This window comes from Gigantopelta aegis, chromosome 5 (assembly GCF_016097555.1).
Source record: "Gigantopelta aegis isolate Gae_Host chromosome 5, Gae_host_genome, whole genome shotgun sequence".
Taxonomy (NCBI): Eukaryota; Metazoa; Mollusca; class Gastropoda; order Neomphalida; family Peltospiridae; genus Gigantopelta; species Gigantopelta aegis.
The window spans coordinates 17,577,960-17,603,575 of record NC_054703.1 but is presented as its reverse complement, the minus strand read 5'-3'; the positions used below and the strand labels follow the sequence as shown (position 1 = coordinate 17,603,575).

The following is a 25,616-nucleotide window of genomic DNA, read 5'->3' as shown; positions in this document are numbered from 1 at the left end:
GATGATAAGACACCCGAGTACAATGGTTTCAATGTGAAAGAAGTTCGAGAAGCTGGATGGACACTACAACCAGCAACTAAAGTGACATACTTACCCATGCTAGACATGTACCCTGCAGATCCTGATACCATTCTAACATCAATGCATGAGGTCAAACGTATCACAGAGGCAGCTGGCCAGGCATACATTGTATTTACAAATGACCAACAGTTGTATAAAATCACTGTGCAAATGACATGGTTTCATGCCCATGAATTTGAGAGGTTTATTCCACGTCTCGGAGGTATGCACATGTTAATGTCATTTGTTGGTTGTGTTGGGATGTTAATGGCAAATTCAGGATTACAAGAAGTGATGCAAGCAGCATTTGCTGGTGTTCCCCATATGCTACATGGTAAAAAGATCCCCCAGAACATACGCGCATTAAGGATGGTGGTTGAAAAAGTTCTACGTACAATACTTATGCATGAAGATGTGCAGAGTTTCGAATCGCTGATGTTGATCCTCGAGCAGAGAGCAATTCAAAGTCGTACTACTCGTCTCTGGCTTGATTCCTTGATTAAACCAGTACTGATCATGATGCTGTATGTCCGCGCAGAACGAGAAGGTGAGTGGCCACTTCACTTACTGGCTACTGATCGTATGCTTCCATACTTTGGAGCTGCTGCCCACTGGAACTACTTCCGATATGGCACGATCTATTCCATGAAGATGGCAAAGATGCCTAAAGATCTCCTTAAACATTTCATGGACAAGGAACATGTTATGCGACATAAGCCAGGCCTATGGAATGCCATTTGGAGCGACATGATGATTGAAACAACTATGATGAGATATGGCCATGGTCCAGGTGGAGTAATAGGTATTACACTTAACCAGAAAGCCTTGCAGCGCTGGGCACTCGGTCTACACATCAGAAGTCAGCTGCAGAAAGACCTGGTGGAACTGGATGAAAACTACAAGTCCAGTCATGTAACACCTCATAAAGAAGAGAGTATATCCAGAATTAAATTGGATAACGAAGACAGAAAGAAGATTCGTGATATGCTCAGTACATGTATCTCGCCACTTATTCCAGAAGAACATCCAGAGGAATTGGTGAACATTGCTACCGGGAAAGTGGCAACCAATGCAGTCAATGTGGATAGAGCTCATGAGATAGGCTGTATGCAGTTACAGACGTTCAAATCAAACTTACCTGATGGATTCTATGCACCGCTAAGTAAGAAAGTGGTAACAATGGAATCAGTAACAAAATCTATCACAGTTGGAGAAGTTGATGTGGTTGATACAGCATTGATTTACTCACGTGTGATAGCGTTGCAACTCTCTCGTGATTCACTCACAATGGACGATGTTCTGAAATATGAATTGGCACCAATTCCGACTGCAATGTTTCTGGATTCAGGTGACATGCGTATTGCAAAGAACAAAGCTGTATTGAAGAATAAAACAAGCATTGAAGTATCTGCACGTTTGTATGCTGTACCAGAAGCAGTGATAATAGATGGCTCTGCGATATTATGGATTGTCCATTGGCCTTCAAAAGGAACTGTTTCTGACGTTGTGTCGAATGTTACAGAGTATGTGTTGCGGAAGCTCAAATGCAGAGTTCGACAAATCCGCTAGCCCGACGCCCGTGGCTAGTGGTTTTTAAGTTCGGGCTAGTGAGAACCGCAAAACCACTAGCCCGCAGGGCTAGTGGTTTCCACACCCCTCCTTATCGCTCGATCGTGTTTTTTTGGTGGTTTTTTGTTTTTCTCTCGGCTGAAATTTCGTTTAATAAATTTGATTGTGACGTTTGTCATCGAATAATATCAACAACGCAATCATAATCCACTTGAACTAGGTCTGCAAACTGCAGTAACATGCTATCTCTACATCGCCACAGTTACAGCATGCATTGTTTACTTTTCCCTTTCAAGTTTCTGGCACAGGAAATAAGTTTAATGACATGCGTGTTTTGATTAGTTGGACACGTCACGTGGTAGTTAATCTCGTACATATGAACTTGGAAATCTCGCACTTAAGAACTTGGAAATCACCAATTGCGACGACAGGTTAATCTCAATCAAGTAAATCCCGGTCACGCTTTGAATTTCAGTGTTTGTTTTATTTACCTGTTGTTTTCTAATTTTACACTTCGCTGACATGTGGTTATCGGCAATCAGGAAAACAATTTACTTTAATGGTAACGCACATGCAATGACTCTGCTTGACCTATTTGTGTATCGGTCTGGATAATGCGTCACAGCTGCCGATACAAGATGATACCTTTTTTGTTCATCAATTAACAACGGATTATTTGTCGCCGTTATATTCTTTTGATATCGGTCTGACACGGGGATAATGCCCTGTATTTGAGCAATTGGCATCACCGTTCCTGGCGACATAAATAGTAGGGCCCTAAATGTATAACCCACTACCGAATACACTGAACCATCTATTACCGTGTGTCACACTGTCGTACCCTCATTTAAATTTAATTATTTTGATAGTGGGTTTAGATATCAACCATGAGTTTGCTCAATTATTTTTCCCCTGGGGGAGGGCAAACGCGAAAACGCGAATGACGATGGATCACACTTGACAAAAAACCAAACGTACAACACGACAAAAAACTGAAAGTTACAACATGATTTAAGTGTTTGTTTTATTTTACTGTTATACTCGTAAATGTGTAATGTTAATTTTTTTTTATAAAAATCCAGTTATAACTGAACAGGAATTTGGGCTAGTGCTTTATCTTGGTGGGCTAGTGGTTTTCACAAACCCACTAGCCCTGTGGCTAGTGACTTTTCAAAATATTTGTCATACTCTGTCAAATGCAGTCCAGTGTATTTAGTATTTGATCGATACTATGCATATAGTATAAAGTCCACTACACGAGCTGAACGTGGCAAAGCAGCAGGAAGGGCCCATAAGCTGACCAGACAAACTCCTTTACCATCCAAGTCTGTTGTTCTGACAAACATTCAAAACAAGACACAATTAATTGACATCATATGTACAGATATCACTGAATGTGTCAAATCAAAGGACATGTCAAACATGCTTGTTGTAACTGGCAGTTTAGATGTTCCAACACAAGTGTTGCAGAACATTGACACACAGAGAACTGACTTGAAAACCACTCAGGAAGAAGCTGATATAATCATCGTGCAACAACTTATTCATGCTGTTAATGCATTGTGGGAATACAAGTGTACGTGTCATATGCGATGACACTGATGTGTTTGTTCTGCTAGTGTATTTCTACTGGAAATTGCATTTGTCAGCCACGATAACGATGGAAGCTACCAGTGGTGAAAGAAAGCTAATAGACATTGGACAAACTGTAGAAAAACACATCGACATTGTACCACATATACTAGCTGCACATGCAATATCTGGGTGCGATACTGTTGCTCAATGTCATGGTATTGGAAAAGCAACAGTTCTCAAGAAGTTGAAATCAGGAGTTACTTTGAACAAAGTGGGACTGATCAATGCAGATATACAAGAGGTTGTACAAGAAGCTACTTTCCTCATTAGTAGCTGCTATGGGCACCCAAGTAACAATATGACACAGGCGAGAATAACAGCATGGTCATTCAAAACGGCAAAGGCACGTAAATCAGCACCACAGTTATCATCCCTTCCACCGACAACTGAGGCATTTCAGGAAAATCCTAAGCGTGCTCACTTCCAGGCAATACAATGGTACGCAGCACCTCTTCTGGATCCACCATCACTGGATCCAATACATTTTGGTTGGACACGTGATGTAAAAGCCAAAACATTGATCCCAGTTGGAATTCCAAATAATGCATCAGCTGCTCCACCAGAAATCCTGCAACTAATAAAGTGTTCTTGTCGATCAGACCAACCATGTGCTACAAATAGATGCAGCTGTTTCGCAGCAAAACTGGCATGCACCATGCTCTGTAACTGTCGAGGGAAGTTTGATGTATGCTGCAGTCAACATACTCAGGATACAATATCTTTATCTGATAATGATGAAGAATGCAATGAGGATGAAGATGAGAATGATGCTACTCTGTGAAACTGAGATCGAGAATTTGTATGTGCGAACTTGAATGTGCCTGATATGTGATGCCTACAGCAGCTTGCCAGAGGTAGTTGGTTAGGAAAACATCCTATAGTAATTGTTGAATATTATTGGATGACTGAATGACTTTGAATGACTTAGGTTGCCGATTGGAAAAAGCCAGTGCATACTCCATACATATTTTACATTGATAATTGTGTATTTGTATTGCCTACATAAAGTTTGAATGGCTCCATAGTATATACATGGTAATACATTAAATAATGAACCAGCTTCTTGTGGTTTTTAAAATGCATAATCAGTACCTGTAATGGAGGACTAAGTTACATATAAAAATAAATCCAATATGGATATGACCAAAATCTAGGATACATAATTACTTTACAGTCATGAAATGTTAACCAGTCTCTTATTCAGTGAAAAACAAGGTATTTAAAAAAAAAGTTTGTTAAATTCCAATAACCGAGCGTTAAGTTACAAATTCTACGTAAATCCAAGATGGCTGTCATTTTGAGGCTCAATAACTCAAATTGCCCAAACGTTACAGAGTGGCATCAACTGGATTTGCAATCAGCACTATAAACAGACTTAAAAAATGCAATAAAATGCTTTGCACACCAAAATTCCAGGTTATTTGAAATTCTTCCAGACTAATTGTATTTGGCAGCTGTTCAGCATTTACATGCTGATTTCTGTTATTTGGAAATAGGGTTGTCTGAAAGTCTTTGTACATACACCACCGAGGCCAATCAAAAAAGCCTACTTGAAACATACTTATTTCAAAGGAATATTAGTCATTGTAAAACACTGGCTGACAATAAGAACGATTGTAAGCCGTATAATCGCAGAGGTTATTTTAATTATAGGAATCCGTCAACAGAATTCGATTACAAAACTTCTTTTTATTTCAGAGCATATTATAAAATGAAAGCAGTTTGAAATTTTAATTTATAAGAACGACCGATATAATTTTAATAAAATATCCCAGTAGACACAATACGTTTTCACTTCATGAAAAGGATTTTTACGCGATACGTTTCAGAATTGTGTTGCGATCTCTGAATCTTACATAGCGATTTGTGACGCGATACTGAACAAATGTTCCCCCAAGTATAATTCTAAATGATTGCACAACTGAAAGTTAGTGTGCTGGTGCCAACTGACTATAACCGATCAATGAATTAATGGAGAAAATCGCAGAGATTCCCAGCACTATAGTAGAACTCACCTCTGATATAAAGGAACAAGTACGAGAATGCCACTACCGTTGAGAGGAATGCAATAACCAACATCCACTTCCAAGACCAGCCTAGCCGTTTACTACACAGCAGCATTGTCATTCACACTGAAAAACAAACAAAGGAATATTTCTCTAAGGACATCTCAGCAGATTTAAAATTACCATGGCCATTTTGAGACAGAGTTTGGGACTCCCTGACCCACATACAAATACCTGTACATAGCATGCTGTATTGGATGTCTTAGTTTGGGACTCCCCAACTCACCTACAAATACCTGTACATAGCCCTGTACATAGCATGCTGTATTTGATGTCTTAGTTTGGGACTCCCCGACTCACCTACCTGTACAAATACCTGTACATAGCATGCTGTATTTGATGTCTTAGTTTGGGACTCCCCAACTCACCTACAAATACCTGTACATAGCATGCTGTACTGGATGTCTTAGTTTGGGACTCCCCGACTCACCTTCCTGTACAAATACCTGTACATAGCATGCTGTATTAGATGTCTTAGTTTGGGACTCCCCGACTCACCTTCCTGTACAAATACCTGTACATAGCATGCTGTATTAGATGTCTTAGTTTGGGACTCCCCGACTCACCTACAAATACCTGTACATAGCATGCTGTATTGGATGTCTTAGTTTGGGACTCCCCGACTCACCTACAAATACCTGTACATAGCATGCTGTATTGGATGTCTTAGTTTGGGACTCCCCGACTCACCTACAAACACCTGTACATAGCATGCTGTATTTGATGTCTTAAGTTAGTTTGGGATTCCCCGACTCACCTACAAATACCTGTACATAGCATGCTGTATTTGATGTCTTAGTTTGGGACTCTCCGACTCACCTACAAATACCTGTACATAGCATGCTGTATTTGATGTCTTAGTTTGGGACTCCCCGACTCACCTACAAATACCTGTACATAACATGCTGTATTTGATGTCTTAGTTTGGGACTCTCCGACTCACCTACCTGTACAAATACCTGTACATAGCATGCTGTATTTGATGTCTTAGTTTGGGACTCCCCGACTCACCTACCTGTACAAATACCTGTACATAGCATGCTGTATTTGATGTCTTAGTTTGGGACTCCCCGACTCACCTACCTGTACAAATACCTGTACATAGCATGCTGTATTTGATGTCTTAGTTTGGGACTCTCCGACTCACCTACAAATACCTGTACATAGCATGCTGTATTTGATGTCTTAGTTTGGGACTCTCCGACTCACCTACAAATACCTGTACATAGCATGCTGTATTTGATGTCTTAGTTTGGGACTCCCCGACTCACCTACCTGTACAAATACCTGTACATAGCATGCTGTATTTGATGTCTTAGTTTGGGACTCCCCGACTCACCTACCTGTACAAATACCTGTACATAGCATGCTGTATTTGATGTCTTAGTTTGGGACTCTCTGACTCACCTACAAATACCTGTACATAGCATGCTGTATTTGATGTCTTAGTTTGGGACTCCCCGACTCACCTACAAATACCTGTACATAACATGCTGTATTTGATGTCTTAGTTTGGGACTCCCCGACTCACCTACCTGTACAAATACCTGTACATAGCATGCTGTATTTGATGTCTTAGTTTGGGACTCTCCGACTCACCTACCTGTACAAATACCTGTACATAGCATGCTGTATTTGATGTCTTAGTTTGGGACTCCCCGACTCACCTACAAATACCTGTACATAGCATGCTGTATTTGATGTCCTAGTTTGGGACTCTCCGACTCACCTACAAATACCTGTACATAGCATGCTGTATTTGATGTCTTAGTTTGGGACTCCCCAACTCGCCTACAAATACCTGTACATAGCATGCTGTATTGGATGTCTTAGTTTGGGACTCTCCGACTCACCTACAAATACCTGTACATAGCATGCTGTACTTGATGTCTTAGTTTGGGACTCCCCGACTCACCTACAAATACCTGTACATAGCATTCTGTAATGTGAACTTGTCTTAACATTTTTATATTTTTAACAAGACACAAGTTTGTTAATCAACTAGCCGTAATACGTTGCAAACGTCCCTTATCATAACCCAGGGCTACATACAGAAAAATAACCTTTCAGTCATATTTATTTTCTGCAATTTATGTCACTTTAAAAAAAATTGCCATAGGCAGACACAAAATTGCCATCAGTGGGCTGTTTCACCAATTGCAATTATTCTTTTAAAAATTGCTGTGGGAGACAAATTGTAGCTTAAGTTTGAGCCCTGATAACCTACATGTACATGTAACTGCCCATAGGAATTTACTTCCAATACTGATTTCTGTTAAAGTCACCTCAGAAATATCCTCTAGTCCAGGAGTAATACCACTAATAGCTATAGTGGTGTTGTTAAACAAAACAAACTTTTATTACCACTAATAGCTATAAATAGTCCAACCTCAAACAAACTAGTAATAATTACGCTGAAATTTTCAAGAATGTTGCCGAGATGATGATAAAACACATACGATATCAAAAGTACCTGAAAATCATGGAGAGGTAACCCAGGAATTCAAGATGGCATCAAAGATGGCCACCATTATCTGTTTTATTAAATCTCTACAACCAGACATAGTAAAAATACAAAGAAAGTTTCTAAATGTAGGTTTTCAGACACAAGCAATGCAATAAAATCATTAATTACATGATTTAAAAAACTGAAATTTCTAAAATTAAAATGGTGGCCATTACAGAAGTGAATTATGAATATGTCAAATACAAACAACACTTTATATATATATATATATATATATGACTTGTAAGCCAGTTTTTAAAGAAGCTTATGAATTAACTGAGTGGTACTCTGCTGCATCATGGTTGTTATCTTTCTCATCTTCATCAAACACCCAGTCATGTTGATGTGGTATGCATCATGGTTGTTATCTTTCTCATCTTCATCAAACACACAGTCATGTTGATATGGTATGCATCATGGTTCAGGGCTAAAAATTCATCCGAATCTCCAAATCTGATTCGCGCCAGGATTCGCGCAAGCATAAAACATCCGAATCTATTTTGGATTCGCGTGAAATATTTCCAAAAATTTATTAAATTGAATAATCAGTGAGTAAAATGTTACCGAATTAACAAAAAAAAAATAATAATAATAATTAGTCTGGTCATAAAGCTTCAGTTTAAACTGGTTTCAACAGCATAGCATACATTCGAATCCGAAACAAAGTGGTTTATCGAGACTAGACTGGTCTGGATCGAGCCAAGTAGTGGTTGGCCCATTTCTATAAACCAAATTGCCAATGAAGAGAACCGAAAGGAAAATGTTTTTTCAGTTCTTACATAATAACAATAGACAGTAATTAAGTGTTCCCAAATTTAGTAATACATCAAACATTTCTATGTTAATTCGTTGATATTATGTTCCTAACCTTGAATTACCTGTTCTTTTTAACCAATACATCTTTTTGTCGGTTGTGGAAATGTGCTTCAGTAATATCCATACAAACATTGAACCAATGCGCAAAATACATCGCCAAAAGTATCCCATGCGCTCTTTATGCATAAGCAATTTTGGAAAAGTAATGGGCTGCGTTCAGCCAGACCGAGCGGAGAAACGTCAGCCAGACTGGTTTGTGTGGTTCACAGTAAACCAAATGGCCTCACTGGAAACCAATCAAGTAGTTTGGGAACGTTAGCGAAACATTTGCTGGCTGGTAAATCACCTAAAAAAATACTGACTGTAAAGAAAAACAATGGAACTAAAAAAAACTGTTAGGGTTTTTGTTTTTGTTTGTTGTGGTTTTTTTGCTTCAAAATTGAATAAACTGTCACTGACAAATTGGTTATTCTTTGCAGTAAATAGTAAGGTTTTTTTTTTAATCCATATATCGTCTTGGTATGTATTATGACACGGTATGTATTTTGGCGTGCTATCTTTAAATAGCAATTGTGCATCATCAAAGAAAAACTATGACATCAAATGCAGACGTTTTTGTTGACGGAAGTATTTTTTATTGATAAAAATAAAGCAATGTTTACAGTTTGCCAGTCTGCAGTATGTATAAACAATTAAAAATACCATGTAGCTAAAAGTACTATTTTCCGTAATGCACTTTTTTAACATATATAAACATGCCTCTATCTCCAAATGTGCACAATGAATTTTACTCACCTGCTGAACGCAAAATTGTCATTTACAACTAATGAAATAAACACAAGACAATTAGACCACCCCTACATCAATCTATTTCTCTGGACGTCTGAATGAGTCCCCTGTTCTTATTTTACATGCACTGCATACGATTATATTGGGTCAGGATTAAACGACATTCAAGTGCATATTACATCTTAAAATAATATCTATTTCACATGAAATGTATAGTGGACACTGTTCTGAATAATACTAATAATAAACAAACAAAAAAAGTTGAATGGCTGACAAATTTACTCCCACCCGATCAATGTACAAGTAGTGACTATGTTTGCACTGGGCTATATGGATTACATGTGACAATCTGCTTAAAATGTATTTTAATTGTGCTATTTTTGACGTGTTTTATTAACATGGAATTTATATGGACCACCACACATTGTTTCCAGTTAATTGGAGTTGTTTTTCTTGAATACTGGTCATTCACAAGTTATCTGGATGTTCCGCGTCAAAATACATACCGCATCAAAAAGGTTAGAATATTACAGTATGCACATGTAGGCTAAAACTAAAACTCTTACTATATATTGAATTTAATGTTTATATTTGAATGCTATATATACATTAGGTTATGTCTCTGTAAATAATAAGAAAAACATTGTTATTTTTACACTACGCGAGATCGTTGCTTATCTGCGTCAAAACCCATACCGCAAGGATACAGTTAGTTTATATACCCGCCAATGGGGATCGATCCTAGACTGACCGCGCATCTCCAAAAAACACCTTTTTAGGTCTAAGTAATGAATAAAAATAACATATAGTCTTGAAAAATGTTACGTAAATCGAACACAGTACCCTCTTCCTCTACCCCTAGAGCGTTACGTAATTAGTAACACCCCCTTACATGTAATGCGTATGCCAACAGCTGGCCACTGTCAAAATTTCAAGGCAAATCCCCCACCCACCGATAAATACTATTGTGTATTTCTGGAATCGTACCAACCAAGTTAATGCAGATAGAATAGGTCGGTTGTTTGGTGGTGGTTGGATTTTTTTTATATACCATATTTACTCCTCTTTTGAGACCATCCTTAAAAATATTTAGTTTTGTCCATTTCCGACCAGTAGTTTCAAATATGGGTAGGTAGGTAGGGATTATTATAATTTTTTCTCTTTTTTGTTAGGCCTAATCTCGTAATGAAGGCTTACACAATATTATAATGCCACATATGAGACACTTCATTCTGTCACCTATTAATGTTGTAGTTTTTAGTATTTCCCCCAGATTCTGTTCAATGATTTAAACTAAAAACTTTATTGTTCATTAAGGATTATCATGCAGTTTTATATTTCACAGTATAATGCTCATGATTTACAAAAACCCTCCATAAAACGTTTAAATAAAAATAAATTATTTATCTTTTTTCTCTTTTTTTTCTTTTCTTTTAAACTTGTGGGGCTACCAATTTTTACTAATTAAGGGCTACTAGAATTTATAACCTGGTAGCCCGGTGGTCTACCGCTGAAAAAACTTAAGGTCAAGGCCTGTAGCCCAGGGTGTTTTGGCTACCGATTTATCACTCGGACTACCACTTGTCTAATCCCGGTAGTACGTCGGGCTACCAAATGTTTTGGCATGTCCAGTCACTTCACAATCAACAAGACGTTTAATTCATCAGTGTCTGAAATTCCACCTTTTATGTGTGCGCTCTCTGCTGCCAGGTGGTGCTGTAACTGTTAATTGCTCCCATAGTGTGCCCTACAAGTGGCGGTTGCGCAATATGATTTAGTGAAATAAAGAAGTACATTTGGATTTTTTTGTTTTAACATATCGGACCAAAACAAATAATTTGATGTAATCCAGTGGCCAGATATACATGGTTCATATGGGTCATGGAATTTTCATTTGGATACGTCATGGGTTATCTATTCGTAATCATTTATGACAATCAACAACACACCCGTTGTTTTTTATGCCCATGTCACGGGGATTTTATAATTCCTGTAACTGAATAAAACACGATTATACAAATATCTCTCCTAACTGTATATCTATTAGATCTCTCTGTAACAGGCAGTTCAAAACCGCTTTGGCTCGTCTAGGTATGATCAGAGATACGATCTTATATAAAGTATATATAATATAGCACGTTTTAGTTCACTAGAAAACACAACAAAACACAATACACTTTGGAATCTGTATTAACCTACGCTGACAAATGGTACAGCCGCAGTAGTTAATTAATAACAACAATAATAACAACCCAGAACTGATCACTTAATTAGTTAATCTCTAGGTGTCTAGTTTACACAATATGCTAATCACTTCACCGTGACACAACACACACGTGTGATAATTGAGAAACGCTTCCAGGGGAACTTAATTAATAAAGGAATTACCACACTATTCCTAACTGGTTAATTTTTAATTAACCCTTAACTACTCATTCAGTAACCTTGTAACACAGAATTAATACTGGTACCTATCACAATAAAGACAATAACCTACAGTTTACCTAGGTCTTCTAGGATGACTGGCTAAGCTTTATATTACCAAATACTCGTATAAATATAGACCAGTAAGACTACGATTTACTTCGTCAGATGACCGAAGACACTGTCTAAAGAATATTGGTATAATACAGTATTAAAATATTTAAAGTCACATCAATCACATCAAGGTTATACAACAGAGCAGAAATAAAATATTTACCAAAGTCCAACGGACTACGTTCCCTGGGAGCCATCCTTTTTCGTTCTCTCATAACTCTAAAACACTAGCTATTTATTATAAATCGAAATATCGCCTGGGGGTAAATCACGGCACCGAATCTTATCATCTGATATTCCACCTCTACCAGAGTCGGTATATTTCTCTCTGATTGTCAGTCTGGCTGTCGCCATACCGCGAGCAATCCCCTGGCCATAAACAGCACTATCGGAGATATTATTTAACTACTAGCCACATGGCCTCCGCATCTGGCTGGATGTGTATGGTCGCGCGGAGGTATTACGTAACCAAGTGCACACAACCCTCTAAAACAATTAACATCGCCACAGGCGAAAAGATAATTAAGAGCATGTACCGTCACAGCCTACTTAACAAACGCTTTGTATGATCAAGACTATTTGCTGTCAGCTAAAGTCTAAACCAAACAATAATTCAATCGCGGTTTATTTTCTTCTAGGCTACCTAAGCAAATTGACATCTGACCTTCTTGTAAACATGATAACATGAACACACATGGCGATCCCCTGTCTGGGTTAATTGGTTTACAGCATTTACAAGTTTATTGTCATCAGTAACAAACACTATTGTTTTGGAATAAAGGCAATGAATTATTTTTGTTTGTTCTCTTTTTTCTTTTAAAGTTATGGGGCTACCAAGGCCTGTAATTAAATCACTTAAAGGTAGGGTCAACTCAAACAAGAGCCTTATGTGTTGGAAAGATGCATACCCGGACCACCAACACATACTGACACTTTAACAAATGAAAAATGCGTAATTTTAGAGTTAATAAAAAAACATGATTATTCCTGCTAACTGGGGGCAGCCATTTTGTTTCGTTTTTGTGACGTCCGGTGGTATAGCTTGGGGCGAAGTGACATCAGCTCCGTCCATCTCCTCTATGCACAGTGTAAACAACTGCTCTAATTTATGACAAGGCGCTTCGCTTTCATCAACCTGACTTGTAAAAACAACATAAATGACTTGACAGTATAATAAACTATTTAATTAAATATATTTCAATTTGCATCAAATTCAATAGAACAAAATGGAGTTATAGTATTTTTCTTTTTAAAACAAAATCCAAAGAAAAAATGCATATTGTTAGGCCTATTGGTAGGGTACATTCGAGCAAAAACAACCACTCACGATACCCAAGTGATACTTTTCTTTTCTTTGGGATGACGTAATTGGTCAGTTTTGTAAGTTTAGATGGGAAAGTGTCTAGACACAGTGTCTGGAGATCGTCTAAATATACATGTACAAAACATAATACAGTTATTTCAACATTTTGACAATGGTGGTTTATTTTGTATTGAAAAATAATATATAATTGTTGCCGGCTTACTGGGATGGCTACTATTACAGAAAATTCTGATGCATCTGCAAAAATCAGGTATGTTTTGTTTCTTCAGTTCGAAGACTAATTCCTGACGTGACACGTTAGGCATTACATAACCACCAGCTCGCCAGAGGGCGTATTCACTGGGATGGTACAAAATGGCTGCGCCCGTTTTATATATAATAGCTGTCACATTTAACTGTTTTATTAATTAACTATACGATTATACTTGTTGATATTAACCTTCTGACTACTGCAGGCGAGATATCTCGCCCAACGTCACGTCAGTCGATATACTGTACACTGTATACAGTGCATTCCCCAATTCATATTTCCCACCGTTTTGCACACGACACTCACCGGAAACGGAAATATAATTAAAGAAAAAAGTGTTTTTTTCAAAATGGTGGTTTTTGTTTTGATTTTTTCAATTGAAAATACCTTGAAATTTTGAGTTCAAAAAGTGGTTTTCGGCAAGTATTTTCGCTTGACAACAATGGCGGCACGTCGCGGTAATTTTCAGGGATCGATAGCTGATTGTAACAGCTAATTTGATAATAAATTTGATCGTTTTACCAACAACGAAAATTACCAAATATTGCAATATGAATCGTAGTTCGGGTTTTAAAAAAAATTCTGGTCAGAAAACCACTGTTATCGGGAATAATGGACATAAATACTGGACAGCTGGCCACAAATGCCCGTAAGTAAACGCAAATTTTTCGATTTTTTGCCTAATTTTAATCACCATTAGCCGATGTAAAATAATAAAAATTAAAAAAAAAGACACGAAAATAATACTTACCGATTCATATATGAACTTTATTTCATGTATTTATGAAACATTTAAGTGAATATATGTGAGTAAAAATTATAAACTTGTACCCACTCAACGTGGTTTTTGTTAAAAATTAATCTAGTAGTCTAAAGGTTAAGCAATAATGTGCATTATATAAAGATGAATATGCATACCAGACTAAAATGCCTTAATTGTCCCCATTTTTTAAAAGGTAGATTAGATGTGAGGTGCCACACTTTTTATTGCTGTACCTGCTCGGTGTGTTTGATACGCTGCTTATATGAGTTTCATTAGTAAACATTAACATTATAGGCAATAGGAATTGATTTGGTCTATTTGAACCTATAGCCAAGCCCGCGGAGTGTGAGCCCGACAGAGCTAACAACTCACAGATATTGTTTGCAGGTCAGCTCGCGTTATTCGAATAACAGGTGAACAGCTCAGTGTGCCCTGAAGTGTGAGTCATCGCCTGGCGTCGTGTCTGTTTTCTTCTCTTTTCAGGTGGTCAAAGTAAAACTGAGAATTTGTTAGAAACAACCTCTTCCGTGCACTTCCTTTTTACACATAGCAACATTATCTGTTAAATGCGCATGCCCGAATAAAAGATGCCGGAGGTCAATGGCTAAAAATAGTAAGATGGGGTTCCTCGTCGAGCTCTGCAGTAAATTTATTTCGGTTATATAACTTCTCCCGAGACGTTTTTATAATAAATTATTATTATTTATTTATTTATTATTTTTCACTCTATCATGTGGTGAGGGCACATGCTATAGACGGGTACACAGTCACATTTTAAAAACAATTATTATTATTTATTTATTTTGTTTAGAAGAAAAAGGTAAACATTTTCGGCCTCAAATTGGGTAGTCACAAAGACCCCCAGCCCCATCCCCGGTTCCTGTGGACCTAACCAATATACACCCCGTGTTCATAGTATAAATATAATCACACCCCTCACATTCAAAGTAAATCGGAATACAAATTAGGAATAATCTACAGGGACGGATCCAGGATTTTTAAAAGGGTGGGGTTCGAAAGTTATAAAAAGGGAAACACATAAACTCGTTCGCACGCACACACACACACACGCACGCACGCACGCACAGAGAGAGAGGGGGGGAGAGGGAGAGGAGGAGGGAGAGAGAGAGAGAGAGAGAGAGAGAGAGAGAGAGAGAGAGAGAGAGAGAGAGAGAGAGAGAGAGAGAGAGAGAGAGAGAGAGAGAATTTTTCTTACCATACCATGTACAAGTTATACACTGCCAGACTAACTTTTTTATTCTAATTAATATTCTGTGTGACGATGAATCAGGGCACCCCAACCGTGACACTGTCAAAATGAGCTGGGGACATAAAAGAAATAAAACAAAACAAACATTTCTTTCAAGGGCAGGGTACCCATAAGTGTAAGAGACGGGGGAGATGATATTGCTAGTGCTAGTGTAAATCCTCAAATTCGGGTGAAAATAATAGAGATATTCGGGCAAAATATGCTAGGCCTAACCTGAGACCTCTTTAATATGAATTTCCATGATTCTACCAGCAAAATTAGTTATAATCCATGTAAAAATGTGTAGTGTTTAGTTTGCACCCCTATACAGCTATTTGGCAGTAATGTTAATACACATGTATGAATACATTTTGTTATCGAGATTCGTGTATTTTAATTTTAACTCGGGTAAAATCCAGCCTGCCTCTCTACAGACATTGGAGCCCGTAGGTCTATGAGGGCACCACGAAGGAAAGAAAAGGAAATGTTTTATTTGACGACTCACTCAACACATTTTATTTACGGTTATATGGCGTCGGACATATGGTTAAGGACCACACATATATTGAGAGGAAACACGCTGTCGCCACTTCATGGGCTACTCTTTTCGATTAGCAGCAAGGGATCTTTTATATGCACCATCCCACAGACAGGAGAGCACAAACCACTGCCTTTGATATACCAGTCGTGGTGCACTGGCTGGAACGAGAAATAGCCCAATGGGCCCACCGACGGGCATCGATCCCAGACCGACCGCGCAGCAAGCGAGCGCTGTATTACTGAGATATTCCGAGATTGGGAAGATAGGAATGTCAGATTGATACATTTTCCGGAATGTCAGATTGATACATTTTCCGGTATAGCCACAGGTACACTGTACTGTTTATCATTTCACCGACTTGAACATCTGTAACCAAGTAATCCTATTCATGTTCACTATATAAACTATATGTTTACGTTTCTTGCGCGCGCGCGCGTACACACACACACACACACTCTTCAAAAGAAGAAACGCAAAACACACTCTTCAAAAGAAGAAACGCAAAACCACATTGTCGTAACATTTGGAGAATTGATTTAATTATTGAATGGCGAGTCCGATAATTACCAAATGTTGCAGGATTGTTCACAATTCACTCTAGTCCATTGTGAGTAAGTGATAGGACACACCACCAAGGTCAAGGTCATCTGGAGTCAATACCGGGTGTGGCCTCCGCGTGTGTTGACAACTGCCTGGCACCGCCTGCCCATTGAAGCAACCAGAGTACGGATGACGTCCCGGGGGATGGTGGCCCACTCGGCCTGCAAGGCTGCTGCCAGCTCGGGCAGGGTCTGGGGCTGTGGTTGTCGCTGTCGGAGGCGTCGGTCCAACTCGTCCCATAGATCTCAATTGGGTTCAAATCCGGTGATATCGATGGCCAAGGAAGGACATTAATGTTGTTGTTCTGTAGGAGAGCCGTTGTGAGACGTGAGGTGTGAGGCCTGGCGTTGTCATGTTGGAACACTGCGTTGGCGTTGGCCATAACTGGAACGATGTGTGGCCGGAGGATCTGGTCAATGTAGCCCTGTGCATTCAGGTTGCCCTGCACGTGGACCAGGTCAGTTCTGCCAGTGTGTGAGATGGCTGCCCACACCATGACACTACCCCCGCCGAATCTGTCCACTTCCTGCACGCAGTTTGCCGCATAACGTTCACCACGACGCCTATACACGCGACATCTTCCATCATGACGTCGGAGCAGAAATCGGGACTCGTCACTGAACCACACCTGTCTCCATCGCAGTTGAGGCCATTGTCGATGAATCTGGCACCACTGCAGTCGGAGTCGACGGTGTTGTGGTGTTAAGATGACACCTCGAACTGGACGTCTGGCACGAATTCCTACCTCACGTAGGCGGTTCCGTACGGTCTGGTCGGATATCCTGCGCAAACCTGGTATTGCTGCGGCTGTGGAGGTGGCAGTAGTCAATCGTTCCCGAAGGTGGCGTACCCGGATGTAGCGGTCCTGCCCGGGGGTAGTGACCCGTGGTCGACCGGATCTAGGGAGGTCACGTGTTGATCCATGTTGCTGGTAACGGTCCCACAGTCTGGAGATGGTGCTTGGGGACACATGGAATGCCCTGGCAACGGCCGTTCTGGATTCGCCTGCGTCTAGTCGGCCGATGGCATTGTTTCTCTGCGGTTCACTGAGACGTGGCATGTCCTGGATTGTCAACTGTCGGCCAGATACAGAGGCCAGGCAAGCGAACACCCTGCACTTTTATACTGTCGGTGTTCATGTTGCACGTGCAGACAACGCACGTGCAGTGGTGACATGGTTTGCACGTGGCTGCGTTTTTGCGAATATTCACATTTTGGAACTTTATTGTACAGTAGCTGCGTTTTATCGAATGTAACCGTGGGAATGTGTTTGGGACATGCAATGACCTTATATTCACAAAGCATGAACCGGTAGGAAACATAAAATCGGAGTTATAACCCATTTGTACCCTTTTGCGTTTCTTTTTTTGAAGAGTATATATATAAACGCACGCACACACACGCAAACGTATGCACGCACGCACACAAACGCACGCACACAATATTAATTTTGAACAATACGTATTACGATATGTTTTTAGAGTACCAATATATTACGTTTATGTTTTGTACGTGTGTTATTGCAACCCCCCCCCCCCCCCCCCCCCTCAATTTTCAAGCAAAAACTATCAAGTTTAGGAAAAGAAACAATAGCTTCACTTGTTAATTTTAATTGAAGAGTGCATCATTTTATTCAGATATACAAAATGCACATGAAATTAGAGCACTTTATAAGTGCCCATAAACGAGAATTAGTCTTCGCAATATTATATCGTGGTAGGCTACTTATCGCAATTAAGGTTTCTGTATCGCAATATTTCGCAATAAGAAAATGTTGACAATACTCCTCACTACAAGCATGACAGTAGACTGACACGAAACCCTCTATCGTGTCACGTGATAATACACTGATTGGAAGGACTCCATTTGCATGGTCGGTTTGGGATCTATCCCCGTCAGTGGGCCCATTGGACTATTTCTCGTTCCAACCAGTGCTCCACAACTGGTGTAACAATGGCCGTGGTATGCACTATCCTGTCTGTGGGATGGTGCATATGAAGTGTGGTCAATATCCGTGTGGTCTTTAACCATATGTCTAACGCCATATAACAGTTAAATAAAACATTTCCTTCCTTCCATTTGCATGGATATGGTAACACATATATATATATATATAAATAGTTTTAGTACAGGCGTACTGGCTCCCATTTTTGTAGGGTAGGGGGGGAGGGGGTGGCAGGCAGATTTCTGCCCAAATTAAACAAAAATGCCCGAATATGGATAGCAATATTTATTCATATAAGCAGTAGGCCCTTACTGCCAAACGTCTGCATAGGGTTGCAAACGAATAACTATGCATTTCACATGGATTACAACCAATACTGTGGGTAGAATAATGGAAATATATACATGTACATTGTGAAATTGTTTCAGGTAAGATTAGTTAGCCCGAATATCTCTTATTGTTTTTTCCCGAATTTGAAGGTGGGGCAGTTGCTTGCCTCCCTCTCTCGTAAACTTATGTGTTTTAGTGGTGACGTTTGTACTTGATTCGGTTAAAAAGAAAAATGTATTAAAATCCAAAATCGAAAGACGTCAAGTGACCAATGAAAGTTTAGCGATTTTGTTTTTGATTTTTATTATTATTATTATTATTATTATATTATTATTATATTATATATATATATATATATATATATATATATATATATATATATATATATATATATATATATATATATATATATATATATATATATATATTGTTTTACTGGAGACTCTTTAGACGGCGACCGACGGAAATGAGCGATGTGAGTTTAGACAAATACTGCGTAACATTATGTCAGACGGGCGTAGCCGACAAGAGTGCTGTGTCAGAGCAACCCATCGGTCTCCGAAAGTTAGTTTGACACCCAATACCCGATGTATTTTTCATGTTAGGGTGTCGTTACACATTTATTCATTCTTCCTCTGACGGCCCTATTTAACCAACATTTCAGATTTCGTGGAAGATTTATAAAATTTCATAACATTTATCTGATTTCATAATTCATGTAACTGAACTAGACTGTAATTACATGGTAATCTATTTCATATGCTCGAGTTATTTATGCAAAATTATCCGTGTGATCGGTTCAAAAGTAGTTCCGTCTCACAATTTACATTTTTGGTTTGTGACCAAAACTACAGACATTTAAAATATTATTTGAGAAGATAAATTACAGCAAATCCCTCGCATTCAGTAACAAAATGTCCTCACTGGCAAACAACTCTAAAAGTATGTTTTATTTTTAGAAAGCTGTGTAGTCAATCATTAATTTCCTCAGATCCTCAGAGACAAGAGATTTAATAACAATGATAAATATACCAAATTACGAACCGGAGGGGGAAGAGAGCATAAAATGAAACAAACAATCCATGTGCTCAAAAGCTCCTCCAATATGTTTCGTGACAAAACGGCAATGTATCATTCTCTCATAGTGCAAATATACGGTACCCGGTAAATTAACGGGGGTGAAATAAATAAATAAATAAATAAATAAATAACCAAAAACCAAATAAATACTGGACAAAATGTCCAGTACTGGCTGAACGCAACAATTATTTATGGGTATACATTGTGAAACTTGTACACAAAAGAAAACCTTGACGTCATCATTTAACCACCGGCCTCGGTGGCGTCGTGGTTAGGCCATCGGTCTTTAGGCCGGTAGGTACTGGGTTCGGATCCCAGTCGAGGCATGGGATTTTTAATCCAGATACAGACTCCAAACCCCTAGTGAGTGCTCCGCAAGGCTCAATGGGTAGGTGTAAACCACTTACACCGACCAGTGATCCATAACTGGTTCAACAAAGGCCATGGTTTGTGCTATCCTGCCTGTGGGAAGCGCAAATAAAAGATCCCTTGCTGCCTGTCGTAAAAGAGTAGCTCATGTGGCGATAGCGAGTTTCCTCTGAAAAAAAAAAAAGGTGTCAGAATGACCATATGTTTGACGTCCAATAGCCGATGATAAGATTAAAAAAATCGATGTGCTCTAGTGGCGTCGTTAAATAAAACAAACTTTACATTACTTTCATCATTTAATCTGTTGGTTATCATTTATAGATTTTCTAGTTATATCTTATTCCACTGGTAGCTAAAGGTATAGTCTTTAACTCTGAAACGAAATTAATATATTCAGTTACTTTATTTATTCTACTTTGATAGCGTGTCTTTAAATTCAAGCATAACCAAGTTAAGCCAACACATATGCTGCTATATATGCATGCAGTATTGAACAACATTTATGTTGACTGAACCTACATCTGGCGAACTGGCGACCCAGTCACTGTTTATGTGTTCATAGGCTACTGATTCCCGATAAACCAGTTGCAGTGACGTAGATATATGTGTAACCACCCCACAGGGAAAACCCAGTTATTGAAATGGTTTCTATAAATACAGTGCAATGCGAGCAGAATATAATACTTACAACATTAGTTTGACTGCACTATTGGGTAGTAAGACGCTGGAAAACTGGAATTAAGTGCACTGTTTATTTCAAAGTGTGTAAAAACGCGTATTAACTATTTTAGTGAAAGAGGAAGGAAGGAAAACTCTGTTAACGTGCACATATCCACTGAAGGCTCAGGGACGTCCATCCTTGGCGCGAGCACTTATTAGTGAGTGAGTGATCATTTTACGATTCTTATTACGGACAATCGGAGGTTGAGCTGGACAATGTGTGAGAAGTGTGAAGCTAGACGCATGGACAGGGCATTGAGCTTGTTCTTCCGACACACAGAACTATGTCTTTTAATTTTATGTTGGGTTTCTTTTACAATATGGGCGACATGTTGTGATCCACTTCATGCCACAGAAACCGACGTATTACTTGTTTTTTCTGTATTATGTCGTGGCATTCTAACGATAGGTACATGGTCTCCTTTCTATCGCAAAAACGAGGTCATATCCTGTGTTAGTTTGCTTGTTGATTATTTGCTGTTTGAAGTGTTTCGAGCGGAAATACGAGAAGCCTTGTTGCTACAAGACGAACCCTTCTGGTCGGGAGTACCAATATACTTGAAATTTGTTGTAGCTTATCAATATCTAACCAACGGATTTGTTTCCGAGCTAGTACTAGGATTTGAATTTACGCAAAAAAGAGTGATCGGTTCAATTTTTAACGACAGCACTTTGCAGTCAAACAGAGCGACACGGATATACACTCAACCGGTCGCTTTGCACCATGAGACAGTATATGAGAAATTTACTTTTGAAACAACTATTACTACAATTATAATTTTTGTCGTTCTTATAAACGTTTATAATTTTTCTGTTGATTATGTCTTCTCGCTATATATGAAATTGGAATTTGGCATATTCTTTGGACGGAAGCCGAAGACACCTTGTCCTTTCGAACAAAATCACCCATATTCAGCACAAACAGACCTGTCTACACAAGATGCGGAGAATGTACGTAAACGTAAAACTGTAAAACAAAACCGAAAAAGACTTCCTTTAACAAGACAGATTAAAGTAAACAAACATCTTCTTGTCTCTCTACAAGTAGTACCAGGAACGACTTTACTGCATAATGGAAATTTACACTGCTTTCACGTTCAGAAAGTGGTACCATGGGGCCCTCTTATCAGTATGGCTGCTGCTCTCGAGGAACCACCTGCAGAGTTACCACGTGGACCTCCCATCAGTATGGCTGCTGCACTCGAGGAACCATCTGCAGAGTTACCACGTGGACCTCCCATCAGTATGGCTGCTGCACTCGAGGAACCATCTGCAGAGTTACCACGGGGCGCTCCTATCAGTATGGCTGCTGCACTCGAGGAACCACCTGCTGAGTTACCACGTGAACCTCCTATCAGTATGGCTGCTGCATTCGAGGAACCACCTGCTGAGTTACCACGTGAACCTCCTATCAGTATGGATGCTGCACTCGAGGAACCATCTGCAGAGTTACCACATGGACCTCCTATCAGTATGGCTGCTGCACTCGAGGAACCATCTGCAGAGTTACCACGTGGACCTCCTATCAGTATGGCTGCTGCACTCGAGGAACCACCTGCTGAGTTACCACGTGGACCTCCTATCAGTATGGCTGCTGCACTCGAGGAACCACCTGCTGAGTTACCACGTGGACCTCCTATCAGTATGGCTGCTGCACTCGAGGAACCATCTGCAGAGTTACCACGTGGACCTCCTATCAGTATGGCTGCTGCACTCGAGGAACCACCTGCTGAGTTACCACGTGGACCTCCTATCAGTATGGCTGCTGCACTCGAGGAACCACCTGCTGAGTTACCACGTGGACCTCCTATCAGTATGGCTGCTGCACTCGAGGAACCATCTGCAGAGTTGCCACATGGACCTCCTATCAGTATGGCTGCTGCACTCGAGGAACCACCTGCTGAGTTACCACGTGGACCTATCAGTATGGCTGCTGCACTCGAGGAACCATCTGCAGAGTTGCCACATGGACCTCCTATCAGTATGGCTGCTGCACTCGAGGAACCACCTGCTGAGTTACCACGTGGACCTCCTATCAGTATGGCTGCTGCACTCGAGGAACCACCTGCAGAGTTACCACGGGGACCTCCTATCAGTATGGCTGCTGCACCCGAGGAACCAACAGCAGAGTTACCACGGGGCGCTCCTATCAGTATGGCTCCTGCACTCGAGGAACCACCACAACGATGTATCTTAAACCAATTGACACTTCCACCAGTAGTGGATGAGAGTGATCAGTACAAAATGGACGCCAGACCAAAAGGGATGTGTGTGATCATCAACAACAGAGACTTCACCTGGCCAGGACTGAGCAGACGAGACGGGACAGACGAAGACGTGGCCAAACTGGACCAGTTCTTCACGCGATCTCACTTCAAGGTCAAAGTGTTTGAAAACCAGACCGATTCAGACATGCTGGAAGAACTGAAACGAATATCGTCGCTGAATCATCAACCGTATGACTGCTTCGTCTGCTTCATCCTCTCTCACGGCGAGAGGGAGTCCGTGTATGGAACCAACGGTCGTCTGGTCAGCGTGTCGGAAATACAGTCGTTCTTCTCAGCCAGGCAGTGCCGCTCGTTAGGAAAGAAGCCCAAACTGTTTTTCATCCAAGCTTGTCAGGGCAGGGAAGCCGCACAAGGTGTCAACGTGGAGGACACCGATCACGGAGGAAGCTGGGAGTATGACGTCACAGTTGAGAATCCGGTGCACGAGCACGCCGATTTCCTGACAGTGTTCGCCACGGCTCCAGGATTCATTGCCTACAGAAACGCGACATCCGGGACTCAGTTCATCTCGACATTGATCGACATGATGGACAAGTACCACGGTCTGAGTATCACTGACACCGTTACCAAGGTAACAAACGTGATGGATATGGGCGCTGGACTGAAGCAGATTCCCATGTTTAAGTCGACCCTGCGAAAACGAGTCGTTTTAAATTAGCAGTTGTCCTGATCAAAGAATAAGACGACGACAACAATAGAAACAAATAAACCAACAGACTGTAGAAAAGAAAACAAAATGAAGGGTAGGCTTCAAAAGCTTGAGATTCGAATACGATTATTTAAACATTATTATGACGGTTAATTGAGCTTACATTTGTATGGATGTATCCTTTGGACGAGCGGTTAAGGTCACGGGCTGTCAGATGTTTCTAAGGGCGGGATTTAGCTCAGTCGGTTTAGTAATCGCTTGAGGTGCTTGCATCGCAGGATCGAATCACCTCGGTGGATTCATCCATTATCGTTCCAACTGGTGCACTACAACTGGTCTGTGGGAAAGTACATATAAAAGATCCCTTGCTGCTAATTAGGAAAAATGTAGCAGGTTTCCTCTGTCAGAATTACCAAATATTTGACATCCAATAGCCGATGATTAATTAATCAATGTGCACTAGTGGTGTCGGTAAACAAACCAAACTTCTTTTTTAATTGGCGCGGTAGGTTCGAATGCTGCCAATTGACACTTTGTGATTTTAAATATTATATATAATAATCGTATTCGAAATTCGAACTCGCTATTACATATTACTAGATGTAGCCCGGGCTCAGCACGGGGAAGTTTAGATCGTGCCTGGTGGCCACATGAATAAAATTAAAAATGTGTTGTATATCGTTAAATTTGAAACATTTTCGCAATATTTTGCTTATACTCTCTTCAAACATGACATATTTATTGCCACTTACATATATAAAAAATTTCGATCCCTACTATATGTTTTATATAGTAGGGATCGAAATTTTTGGTATATGTAAATACACGTTAAGTGGAAATAAAGTTGTCATGCTTGAAGAGGGTATGAGCAAAATATTGCGGAAATATATCGTTTACCAATATAGAACATTTAAAACATTATTATTCATGTATGCTAATCTGTGTCAAGTGCCTGTGCTGGTGGCCTTACACTAGACTTTCACCATAGGACCGCCGTGTAGATAGCCAGCCGTCATTAGCCGAGGCTATATACACGGCTGCCACTTCTGTTATTGTTAAAGTTATTTAAAAAAATGGCGGCTTTCATTGCCGTTGTATTTACGGAATTCATTTTTGTACGTAATATTTAGCACGATGTGTGTATGGGTAATCGACTGGTCCCTAGTGTAAAACTATTCTTGTGACGTGCAGACTCGGGTAGGTACAGACTTCTCGGAAACTGTTAAAACGTACTTGCTTATGATATTTAGGAGATAACTAGGTTGTATTTCACCATTTGTGGACGTGAATGTTGGTTCGTCACAACCATGCACCACGAATGGTATACCAAAGACCGTGGTATGTGCTATCTTGACTGGCATGGTGCATACAAAATATTCCTTGCTACTAATGGAAAAAGGTAGCGGGTTTCATCTCTAAGACTATACATCAAAATTGTCTAATTTTTGACATCCAATAGCCGATGATTAATAAATCAATGTGCACTAGTGGTATCGTTAAACAAAACAAACTTTTTAATGCTGGTTTTA

At 39.8% G+C, this 25,616-nt stretch overlaps 2 protein-coding genes across 5 annotated transcripts in view; one reads left to right on the top strand and one right to left on the bottom strand.

The window, feature by feature from the left end:
• Positions 1–14,854, bottom strand: part of LOC121373644 (glycoprotein-N-acetylgalactosamine 3-beta-galactosyltransferase 1-like) — a 42,882-nt gene extending 28,028 nt beyond the window's left edge. For all 4 annotated transcript variants that reach the window (XM_041500342.1, XM_041500343.1, XM_041500345.1 and 1 more), the window contains exons 1-2: positions 14,689–14,854; positions 5,280–5,396 (exon numbers count right to left, since the gene is read on the bottom strand). In XM_041500342.1, coding sequence (XP_041356276.1) covers positions 5,280–5,391 — 112 coding nt within the window. In that variant the 5' untranslated portion in view covers positions 5,392–5,396; positions 14,689–14,854. The remainder of the gene's footprint in view (positions 1–5,279; positions 5,397–14,688) is intronic.
• A 7,427-nt stretch (positions 14,855–22,281) lies between these two features.
• On the top strand, positions 22,282–24,430 carry LOC121373511 (proline-rich protein 36-like). Its single transcript, XM_041500182.1, has one exon. The coding sequence runs from the start codon at positions 22,282–22,284 to the stop codon at positions 24,094–24,096; it is 1,815 nt and encodes a 604-aa protein (XP_041356116.1). The 3' UTR covers positions 24,097–24,430.
• The last annotated feature ends 1,186 nt before the right edge of the window (positions 24,431–25,616 follow it).

Excerpts from the sequence above, each read along its gene's own strand:
- LOC121373511 (XM_041500182.1), top strand. The coding sequence starts at position 22,282 with ATGGCTGCTGCTCTCGAGGAACCACCTGCAGAGTTACCACGTGGACCT.